The sequence below is a fragment of the Lemur catta genome, chromosome 1, assembly GCF_020740605.2.
Source record: "Lemur catta isolate mLemCat1 chromosome 1, mLemCat1.pri, whole genome shotgun sequence".
Lineage (NCBI taxonomy): Eukaryota > Metazoa > Chordata > Mammalia > Primates > Lemuridae > Lemur > Lemur catta.
This window is the reverse complement of record NC_059128.1, coordinates 14,123,511-14,136,021: the sequence shown is the minus strand read 5'-3', so window position 1 is coordinate 14,136,021 and position 12,511 is coordinate 14,123,511. Positions and strand designations below refer to the sequence as shown.

At 35.7% G+C, this 12,511-nt stretch overlaps 1 protein-coding gene across 1 annotated transcript in view; it reads right to left on the bottom strand.

Annotated features, from left to right (window-relative positions):
• Positions 1–12,511, bottom strand: part of EML5 (EMAP like 5) — a 126,133-nt gene that overhangs the window by 39,157 nt on the left and 74,465 nt on the right. Inside the window, exons 22-24 of the mRNA XM_045562309.1 lie at positions 3,070–3,222; positions 1,883–2,014; positions 208–296 (exon numbers count right to left, since the gene is read on the bottom strand). Coding sequence (XP_045418265.1) covers positions 208–296; positions 1,883–2,014; positions 3,070–3,222 — 374 coding nt within the window. The remainder of the gene's footprint in view (positions 1–207; positions 297–1,882; positions 2,015–3,069; positions 3,223–12,511) is intronic.

Here is a 12,511-nt window from a genome sequence, read left to right as displayed (position 1 = left end):
GACATACAAGTGATTCATTCCTTTTCTTAATACTTTGTCTCTTCCTTTACTCATCTATGTATTCTGGCCCAATAAAATAAATCCACTCAAGAATATCAGTAATTTGAAAACAGGCTTCACACATAACTAAATGTTGGAAAGTAGGCATCAGTTTTCCATCCACTCTTATTCATATAAATAACACTACAAGCATCACTATCTTCCTACCTCCATGCTGGGGATGGTTTGTTTTTTCCCTCTGGGAGCTTCAAAGAATAACTGTTCTTTAGCACCAGTGTTGACCTGTAAAAGCTTTCCTTAAAAAATTAAAATATATATATACATATATAAAAATATATAAATAAATACATATACCACTAGTATGATATTTAAATTTTATGGGAAAACTTATGCTTAAACATATTGAGCATTTTATTCTTAAATTCCATAAAATTAAGTAATTCAATTCATAGATGGTTTAATTTTTGTATATGTATACAAACTATTTCTGTTGTTATGCATGTACCAAAAACACTCTAGAAAAAAACATTGGAATATTTTTTAAAAGTAAGCGTACTTGTTTAACAATATTTAGAAAAACTTTAATTTACAATACTAGGTTTATGGAGTTGAATACATGAAACAATTAAATCCTTAAAAAGGAGGAATTTAAAATATTTAACATTTATCAAACTTATTAAATACAGTCATATGCCATGCATTCTGCTAAAAACAAAGATACTCAATAAATTCTTTCTGTTATATAATTGACTATTTGTAGGAAATGTTATGTATTTTATATCAAATGATGAGGGAAATGACTTTAAAATCTTCATTAATATTTCTAGTTTACAAATTTGAAGTTAATTTTTATTACAAATTTATCTGACAAAAACCAGGTTATCATCATGACTAAAAATTTTTAAATTTGAAATTTTTTAAAGCCTGGCACGGTGGCTCATGCCTATAATCCTAGCACTCTGGGAGGTAGAGTTGGGCAGATTGCTTGAGCTCAGGAGTTCGAGACCAGCCTGAATAAGTGTGAGACCCTCTCTCTATCAAAAAATACAAACATTAGCCGGGTGTGGTCATACGCGCCTATAGTCCCAGCTACTTGGGAGGCTGAGGCAGGAGGATCGTTAAGCCCAGGAATTTGAAGCTGCAGTGAACTATGATGATGCCACTGTCCTCTACCTGGGTAACAGAGCAAGACACAGTCTCAAAAAAAAAAAATTAACTATTAAAAATGTTTAAAAAATTTTTATTATATATATAATAGTTGTATAGTAAATGTTTTATATAATATTTAAATTATTTTATAAATTAAACAACTTGTCACTTACTGCACTACATTTGAATGACATTAGGTGAAGTATTGAAAACTCTTTTCGGCCGGGCGCGGTGGCTCACGCCTGTAATCCTAGCTCTGGGAGGCCGAGGCGGGTGGATCGCTCGAGGTCAGGAGTTCGAGACCAGCCTGAGCAAGAGTGAGACCCCGTCTCTACCAAAAAAAATAGAAAGAAATTATCTGGCCAACTAAAAATATATATACAAAAAAATTAGCTGGGCATGGTGGCTCATGCCTGTAGTCCCAGCTACTCGGGAGGCTGAGGCAGTAGGATCGCTTAAGCCCAGGAGTCTGAGGTTGCTGTGAGCTAGGCTGATGCCACGGCACTCACTCTAGCCCGGGCAACAAAGTGAGACTCTGTCTCAAAAAAAAAAAAAAAAAAAAGAAAACTCTTTTCATCTTCAGATGTAAAATAAAGTAGTAAAAAATAATTTTGAGAAAAATGTTTTTCACAATGCTTGTGAACTCATCTGCTGAATCATTTTTGTTTCTTTAAAACAGCCATACAGAATCAAATTAAATTTTCATAAAATATTAAGTTATTTACAGTCTTACCTCTAATATCCCAGTCAATGTGGGTTATGTAACTGGTAGCTCCTTTGCATACTCCTACGCGTTTACTACTCATTACATTGTATATATCTATGAAGCTGTCATGGGATGCTACAGCTAGATATTTCCCAGAACCTATAATAGAAACATATTTGCTTGACATTTTCTACCTTCGGAAATATTTTTTCTATTTTGCAACTAGGGTTAATTTTCCTAATTTTTTTTTGGAAAAATCTTAGGTGTTTCATAAGTTACATTATAAGAAGACAGATGTGCCAAATGCCAAATGATAACATTTTTCAAGTATATTATAATTAACAATTTTTTTAGTGTAACAAATTAGTTCAATGGAGAGCAAATGTCCAAAATTATATACAATGTAATTTTGATATTTGTATTTAACAATAAAAAACTTCCCTAAATTTAGGAAAAAAATGAAACTTAACCAACATAAGTAAATTTTGCCTTAACGTTAGTAATTCCTACATTACAGTAGGTTTTGCAGTAGATAGTGAATACATGGAAACTGAAGGAGTAAAATTAACGCAATTTCAAAAGCATTAAGAATATAATGAAAACAGTCATCCACCCCCTTTTATGTTACAAATGAGGAAACTGAAGCTCAGAGAGGTGCCCTAGTCTAAGCCACACAGAAAATTTAGTGACATAATTAGCAGGAAGCCAGATGTTTGCACTTATCTAATAAAGGGCTTTTCCCTCTTAACCACACTGCCTCTTCTAGTCAAAAAGTAAAATTCTGAGATAAAATAAGTTAATAAAAATTACGGCCGGGCGAGGTGGCTCATTCCTGTAATCCTAGCACTCTGGGAGGCCGATGCGGGTGGATTGTTTGAGCTCAGGAGTTCACAACCAGCCTGAGCAAAAGCGAGATCCCATCTCTACTAAAAATAGAAAGAAATGATCTGGACAGCTAAAAACATATATATAGAGAAAAAAATTAGCCAGGCATGGTGGCACATGCCTGTAGTCCCAGCTACTCGGGAAGCTGAGGAAGAAGGATTGCTTAAGCCCAGGAGTTTCAGGTTGTTGTGAGCTTGACGCCAGGGCACTCTAGCCTGGGCAACAGAGTGAGACTCTGTCTCAAAAAAAAAAAATAATAATAAATAAAAATTACACATTGAAACATTTTCCCCAATTAATAATCAAATACAATTTCAATAGAATCTTACCAGGTGAAAATCGAATATCTGAAATAATATCTTTTCTGTGGTGAAAAGACACAAGATCCTCTAGAGTATCTGCATTTGCCATTAAGAAACTTCCATCATTAAGACCTACAGCTAAAGCTTTACCATCAGGAGAGAAACAGCAACACCTCCCACCTAAAAGAAAAAGAGAGCATATATTAAGTAATTTTTCTTTAATTTTAGAAAAAGTATGTGTTAAAAGAACTTTTAATTTCAAAGAGGATACCAATATTTATTATGTCCTCAAATCAACATAAAAAAGGAGTCAAGTGATATAGGTAACAATTTCTGTAGAAATTGGTAGTATAGGTTTTTAAGCAGGAATTAAAACTAACTTACTTCTGAATGTAACAAAAACAAGTACTGATATTTACCTTAACAAAAATTAAGTTAATGAAAAAGAATGAGCAATTTTAACTAACATAAAAATCCAATGACATGTGGAAGTTTTTTGGGGGAATGGATAAGGGATGCTACTATCCAACAAATCAGAAATTTAAGAAATAAGGCAATCTTTATAAAAATGCTTTAAAACACTAAAAAATAAGCCAGGTGTGGTGGCACACAACAGTCCCAGCAACTGAGGAGGCTGAGGCAGAAGGATCACTTGAGCCCAGGAGTTTGAGGCTGCAGTGAGCTATGGTTATGCCACTGCACTCCAGCCTGGGCAACAGAGTGAGGCCCTGTCTCTGAAAAAAAAAAGAAAAAGAAAAAGAAATAAAATATTTAAAAAATGGTAAAAGGCAATTATTAAACTAGGAAGATACACCTACATAAGTTTCAAAATTAGACATGAAAAAATGATATTAATATAATTAATCTTATTATTAATGATGTTAATATTAATTTTTAAAAAAGGGTCAGGCTGTATTGGTAAACACAAAAATAGGCATACCCTGATAGCAACAGATGCAGCAGGCATATTCAAAAGCCCTGGTATGTTGCATGACATTTGATGGGGGAAGGACAGAGAATATACAGCGTAAGCACAAATAAATTGAGAACAAGCAGTCAGATGATTATCAAGCACACGTTGGTAATGAAGAAATCTAAGATGTGATTTCTGGGATTCGAGGGTCAAGAAATGATGATGGCTTGGAACAGGGTGGCAGCAGTGGAGGTGATGAGAAGTGGTAGGATTTGGATATACTTTCAATACAGAGCTGGCAGGACTTAGACCAGCTGGGTGTGGAGTAAAAGGTAAAAGTCAAAGCTATGTTTTTGCTTGAGTGGTGATGCCATTTACTGAGATGGGAAAAACTAGAGGAGGTACAAGTGTTTAGTTCTACATCCATTAAGTTAAGAATGCCTATGAGAAATTCAAGTGAAGACACAAACGAGCCAACTGATACATTAATACTTCTCTGGAGCCCAAAACAGAAAAATAGAGCAGAGATATAAATATGAGAGGGCAGTAGCATACAGATGATGTTATAGCCATGAAATTGGATAAGAATTTTTTATTAATTTATTGCCTTTCAGCTCCAAATCCAACCTTCTTTTTCCTGCTATGTGATACTGGAGCTGGACAGTGTAGACATTTTTCCTTTGCTAGTTGACTTGATTTGGGCCAACAGATGTACTGCAGGGACATTGCAAGGCAAAAGCAGAAATTTTTCTTCATTCCTCTGGTGCACTGGAGCCAGTAGATTGATGGGGTGAAGGAGGGGGTTTTCTGCCACTAGATCAGCTATGGTTGGCCCATATACTCTGCCAAATTTCTTTACTATTGGCAGGCTGTATTTTCCTGTGGCACCCACACCCTCTCCAAAGAGATCTGATCAGCCTGTGGTAGAGGAGGAAGGTCCATCCTTTAAGTTCATTCCTTGTTCACTACTGTCCACTAGCCCTATGGGTAGTAGCCGCTTTCTGTCGTTGCTACTGCTATACCCCTTAGAATCCTCTTTTACATCTTTCAGTAGTTAACCACCTTTTATTATTTAATACTTCATATTAAATTTTGCTTCTTCAAATGACTAGTGTGGTTTCTGTCTCTTGAGAGATATAGAACTGGTACTATAGGGGTCTCAGGAGGCAGATCATCAAAGCTGGGATTTTTGGAATTGATTTAGTCATGCCTTTGAGATTAAGTGCTGAGCCCTTGCCAATGGGAAATGGGATGCTAGTAATCCAAGGTATACACTGGTATCACAACTAATCACATTATCTCCTGTTGCTGATTGTGATGAAGTGTCTATTGAGGTAAGTGCCTTGGGAGCCCACAAGGCTGTTTGCTCTTTTTGACTATTACCATAACAACTACAAGGACTGTGTTTTGCAATAGATTCTGAGAGCATGGAGCATTTACAGAAAGAAGTAACAAGCTCAGGTCCTTTAACTCTCAGCATGAGTTATAGTCTGAGTAGAGAATGCTTCTGTGACAAGTCTAAAAGAATCTCTGACGTTTCCTTGGCTATGCAGAAGCTTTTTAGCTTGATATGATCCCGTTTGTCAAATTTTGCTTTGGTTGCCTGTGCTTTGGGGGTATTACTCAAGAAGTCCTTGCCCAGACCAATGTCCTGAAGCATTTCCCCGTTTGCTTTTAGTAGTTTCATAGTTTCAGGTCTTATAATAGATTTAAGTTTTTAATCCACTTTGATTTGATTTTTGTACATGGCTAGGGATAAGTGTCTAGTTGAATTCTTTTGCATATGGCTATCCAGTTTTCCCAGCACCATTTATTGAAAAGACTGTCCTTTCTCCACTGTATATTCTTGGCACCATTGTAAAAGTTCACTACAGATGTGTGGATTTATTTATGAGTTGTCTATTCTGTTCCATTGAAGACTGTGACTAAATTTGAGAGTAATTAATATGGTCAGCAACGGACATAATGATTGTTGGGACTGTGTGTCTTCTCTCTTTAGAGAAAGGGGGAGAACTTCGTTTGTACCAAGGCTAGCTGCATCTTTTGGGGTACAGACATAGGTTAATTACATGGTTGTACTGAAGTTAAAATGTATGTAGAAAGGTGCATATGGAAGCTGATCAGCCAAAGGGGTAGATTGTACAGGTTAGTATTAATATTCGTCGCTTCTCAGTTCCAAATCTACCATTCTTTGGGCCTCACAGAAGACTTTTCTCTTTTGCCAGCTGACCGATAACAAGCTTTGCCAATAGAGGGTGCTGGAGAGACACTACACAGCCAAAACAGAAGGTGGGTGACTCTTTTTCAAGTGTGCTGTTTTACACACAGAGCCACACACTCACATGCAGGGGACCTGGCAGCATGCTCCACAGTGGCAGCCCCAACTGCATCCTCCAGCACGTTTCTCCACAGTCACAGAAATGGTCCTAATGATTCAGCTGCAGTTTGCAGCCTCCAGTAAGATTCTCTGCCAAGACAGCAGCAGTTTTCTTAGTCCGGTGACTTCTTCTCTAGGTTAAGTTCTTTACTAAGCAGTCGTCCTGACCATTCAGCTCTGGCCTGTGCCCGCTGGCAAACTTTCCCTTCCTCCAGTGACCACTCTCACTGTTCTACTGAGGTAGAACCTCTGGCAAGCTTCTTTCTGGTGGCAGTCACACCCTTTCCAAACAGGTCGGAATCTTCTTTAAATTCTTTCTTTGTTCACTCTCCCTCAGCACTAGGGCTAGTAGCTGCTTTCTATGGTGGCTCCATCTAAAGCCTTTTCAGTAGGTAACCAACCTGTTGCTAGCTAACAATTCTTTTTATTAAATTTCCCTTGTTCAAATGACTAGTGTAGTCTCTGTCTTCTGACTGCACAGTGACTGATCTAATCTCCAAAAGTGTTAGTGTAATATGAAAAAAGAAGGCCAGGGAGAAGCCCTGGGGCATTCCTAAATGTACACAGCAGGAAGAAAAGGCAGAGCCAGCAAGGGAAACAGAAGAAAGGAGCCAGTGAAGTAGAGACAAAAAAAAAAAGGCATGTATGGGTTGTAGAGACAAGTGAAGAAAGCATTTCAGAAAAGAAGGCATGGTCAATTGTGTCAAAAACTTCCATGAGGTGAGTAAGGCAAGAACCAAGAACTGATCAAGAGATTGGCAACAGGTTCAATGAACAAATAGAAATAAAAGCCTAATTGGAGTGTGTTGTGGAGCAACTGTCAGATGAACACACAGAGAAGTGAGCCTCAACTATTTTGAGAAGTTCTGCTACAAAGGAGAGCAGAGAAACAGAACAGTAATTAGATCAATCACCATTCTGCTGGTTGGGTGCAGGCATAGAGCAAGTGGAAAGTTGAGTTTATGCAAAGCATAACATAATAAATATCTTTTTAAATGTATAGCTGAGTTCAATAAAAAATAAGAAAATTCTCCAGTTATCAGAAATAAAAGGGAAGCAGAAAATCAGAGTAAAAAAGCCTTATCTTCCCTGAAGGCATAGGAAATGAGTCATGCACCTGGACCTCCTGGACAAAACTGGAATTCTTGAAGGGATGTATGTTAATCGTACTCATTACAACACTGGCTTTTACATTCCATGTTAATTTGAAGTTCCAAAATACCAGTAGTGATGATGTAAAACCATTGTTCCCAAATTAAAAAATAATCTGATCTCTGAATCATTACCATCCACAGTTATACACACACTGCATTAGATTTTTTAATTCAGCATGGCTTATATAAAGTATTCTTTTTTTTTTTTTGAGACAGAGTCTCACTCTGTTGCCCGGGCTAGAGTGCCGTGGCGTCAGCCTTGCTCACAGCAACCTCAAACTCCTGGGTTCAAGCAATCCTTCTGCCTCAGCCTCCCAAGTAGCTGGGACTACAGGCATGCCCGGTTAATTTTTTCTATATATTTTTAGTTGTCCAGCTAATTTCTTTCTATTTTTCGTAGAGACAGGGTCTCGCTCTTGCTCAGGCTAGGGAAATGCTTTCTTTAAAGCAAACATCATAGCTTGCTATCTCATAAAAGTCTCTATCAAAATAAAAGTTATTTGAAAAGATGCCCTGAAGTTATCAAACAAGAGATAGTATTATCTGATGATAAAAGGGTCAAAGGAAATCTATAATTGGATTATATTTATCTTTTCACCATTACTCAGACCAGTGTATGGTGAAGTCAGTAAGGGCCTTTTATGCAGCTGGGAAAATCTGCACAAAATTAATTATTTTAACAACTCAATACCACTAATGAACTTTGCTTTTTAAGGCTGCTTTAAAAGAAAGATCAATTATTTTATTTTCAGTGTTTCATGTTGAAACTTTTTTTATAAAGTATTTACTTTTAACAAATTACTAATAACTAAAATGCACAGATACACTTATATATTTATAATTTTATGTTTACTTGATTTATATTTATAAATTTTGTATTTAAATATACTAAATGTTTAGTTTCACTGATTTTTACTTTAATTTTTTTGAATCATGAATACCTTAAGAAATACATAAGTGCACATATAGTAATAACATTCATCAGGTATCGGGCAGATGGGAGGGGGAGAGGAGAGGATGGGTATATTCACACCTAATGGGTGCGGTGGGTACCATCTAGGGGATGGACATGTCTGATGCTCTGCCTTGGGTGGGGCAAAGGCAATATATGTACCCCTGTAATAAGCTGAAATAAAAAAAATTAAAAAAAATAAAATAGATAATTACACGAATATTTTTTGCAAAAAATATTTCCAAATACCATATTGTCATTTTGATCCAGTATCACAACCATATCTCAGGAGAAAAATAGAGAAACAAACTTTTTAAAAAAAAAAAAATTTGCCCAGCAATAAAGAAATCAGGAAACAGACTTGTTCTGGGTTCTAGATGGAGAGGGAAAAATTGTACTTGAGAATTTACAAATTTAGGGTGGCTTACACAAATCTTGGATTTGAATTTATACTAATTACATGATCTATGTAATCCCAGTTAAAAAAATTAATTTTTAGTGGTTCTAGATAGTAGCATCCCAGACACCTGGCAGAAGAAAACACAAAATCTCTCTGGAAGCACACCTTCAATTCAGACATCGTAGGATTTCCACAGGTAAAGAAAGCCAACCAAATATGAACTTACAATCCAAAATTTAAAGGACACAAGAAAATGGACTAGTAGGAAGGAGTCAGCAGGAAAAAAAGCAAAACCAAAAAACCCACCCAAAACAGCAGAAAGCAAAACACAACATAATCAGATCCTTGGGGGAATGTCAGATAATTAGATTTTATATTCTTTATTTGATCAGTGTAGTTAAGATTAAAGATATAAAAAAGGAAATCTAAAACATAAACAAGGATGTTATAAAAAATCTCAGGAAAACTTGAAAAGAAAACAAATAGAACTTCTAAAAATGAGAATTATCAAAATTAAACAGCTAATGGGCAGGTTAAGAAGCAGATGTGAAGGAACTGCTACAAAAAGAATTAAGAACTAGAATAAAGATCTTAAGAAATTACACAGATGCTATACAGAGAGACATACAGAAAATATGAAATGAGCCAAGACATGAAATAATTGTGCAGAATTAAAAAACAGAAAGTCTATTAAAAATTCAGAATTTATTATAATTAAAAGCTAAAACCATGAGATTTAAGTTCTTAAGGGAAACTTTCCACTATGTCATTATATAGAAAAGCACAAAAGTCTGGCAAAAATTTAATATTTACTTCACAGACATTAAGAATATAAACATTAACCCATGTTATATATTTATACTTCTGCTTATTCTTTAACTGGTTGCCATAAAATTGAGTTGTCTGTCAGAAATTTTCCTATAACAGTCTACTTTAACTATAATGACTTGTTTTTATAAAACATTAAGCCTCATGATCATGATACATGTATATTCATTTGTTGAGGAAAACCATATGTGCTAACTGAATATTTCAGAGATAACTTTTATAATATTTAATCCAGTATGACTTCAGTAATCTTGTTATAATTAACTCAACCAGTATAAAATCCACACATATCCCTTTCAAATTAAGAAAATCTACCTGTTTTCTTCTTGAGTCAATGATGACAAATATAAAAATAAAGGTGATTATAGAATATTTAAAAACAAAAATACAGAATAATGAATTTTCCCTACAACCTAATGTAAAGATCTAGTCCTAAAAGGAGCTGCTAATACTGGCACAGAATTTTTCAATACTGATGCAAGATATAAATCCACAGATTCAGGAAGCATAACAAATCCTAAACAGAATAAATAAAAATAAATTCCATATACATGCACAATGTTATTACACTGCAGAACTGCAAAAGAAAGAAAGAGAGCGGTGGAAACTAGAGGAATAATATCTTTCAACCAAGAACTCCAGAAGCAGTTATATTAGCATTCAAGAATAAGAGTAAAAAAATCAAAATATGTTCAGACTAGTGGTATACCAAGGGCAGGGTGGTTGTAACACTTTACTCAAAGTGGCAATACGCTGCCTATAGAGAATTCTAAAACAATAATAAAACTGAATAAAAATTAGTCTTTTTAAGAATTGTAATGTAGTGATAAAATACTCTTGCTGCTGGGATGGACCATTCCCACGACCCTGCCCTCAGTGTTCCACTAATTCAGACAAAGGAAGCTGAGAGAATTTCCAACAAACCTTTACTAAAGAAATTTTAAGGGTACATTTTAGGAAGAGAAAAGTGATAAAACAAAAAACTCTGAGATTCAAGAAGAAAAGGTGAACAAAGAAATGTATAGGTGCAGATAAACCTAAGTAAATACTGACTTCATTAAATAATATTAATAATAATGTCAATTGAATGGGGCTGTGAGGGTAAAAAAAAAAAAAACCCAAAAAACAGAGAATAAAAATGCTGGACATCAATAACTAAAAAAAGGGAGGACAGTGACTAGAATTGAAGAGTTCTAGAGACTGTGAGAAACTTCAAATTTTTAGTAAAGTTTACATGTTAAATATTTAACAGTAATCTTAAAAGAAGTGAACAGACTATAACTCTTCAAGTCAACAGAAGAAAGTGAAAAGAAATCAACTGATTGAATTGCAAATCCGTGCTACCTAACTTCAACTTGGCTTTTCCTGTGGCTATACCATCCTTTCTTTCATCTATTGACCCTGTTACATTTCTTACTGTAGCTATTCCCAACTTTTGCAACTAGAGCTATAGTATAGCTCCTCCACTCTATTAGATAACATTCTCTGCCACTTTACTAAGAAATTCAAAGCTGCCTGTATATGCTCATCTACCCTAGGTTAATAGTAACAGCATTGCTCCAACAGTTGAAGCCTTTGTCACTGACAGCCTACACTGACAGCCTCATCTGCCTCCTACAAATGTGTCCAGTTCTGTTTTATCCTATAATATTCTTCCTTCCACTCTGTTACTCCTTTTTAAGTTAAGGCCTTCTTAGTTTCTGTTGCCCCATAGATTAATATTGCTATACAGATGTTGTCCCATAGAAATATTGCTCCATAGAGATATGCTAGATGGAGACAGAAATGATGTGAGGAGTTTTGCAGGGCTTTGCCCTGAAGGAATATGTGAAGGTGTTAGTTCACATATCAAAAGCTGCCTCACCTCAGGAGGGCATCTCAAAGGTCAATGGCAGATGCTTTCTAAGGTGACACTGCAGTCTCAAACCTGTGGTTTTCACCTGCTTTGTACGACAAAGCAGGTTTGCATGGAGCCACGGGATGAGAGCTGATCAAAGAGTGCCCACCAACAGATAGACACCTGCGGCTAAAAGCAATTAGCCCAAGGGACAGTTCCTGCTTGACTCCTGACTACCTGTCTCCATCCACAATAACTAGATAAAGAAATATGGAGCCACTATATCTCTGTTTAACCCTTCTGTTAAATGATAGCTTTATCTTAGAAGTTTGTCTTTGAAAGATTTTGTAACCTTTTGCTCACGTAGAGTTAATTAAGGAATCTCTAGAAGCTTTTGGGGAGACTTTTAACATAAAACGAACTACCTGTTATTATGTAAATATGTTACCCCTGGCAACCGATCACTGTACCCATAAATATTGATGTGAAACTTCACTCCTGGCTTGACAGCTCACGGGAATGCTGTGGGGTCTCCCCGAGCCTCCACCTATAAAGTCTATTCTTTATAAAACTGTACTTTCGTCTGTTTATTCTTTTATTTCTCTATTCTATTATTTTCTATTTTCTATTATTTCCTTATCCTTTGCGATGACCCCTGCCTGAGGGACCTGATTTTTTGCTGGGAATGTAGCTAACTCCCCACTAGTTTCCAGTTCTGAATTCTGCATAATCCATAATCACAAAGGGATGAAAAATATAGCTTTGTTTACTTCCTATGCTCTTTCTTCCAACATGTCACTGGAAATTTGCTCAGTTTAGGCATGATCATAGGCAAAGGCAAAGACTGGTATAATTAATTTTCCTTATGTAGCACCATAAGCAAGTAGACACTGAATAAATATTTCAAAATATTTAAAGTCTCTTTTTACATGCCTATTATTGCTCTCTTATATTTGTAAAGGTTAGAAAATTGTGACAATTTAATCTATGTTCAAGTCTGAGAGCCTC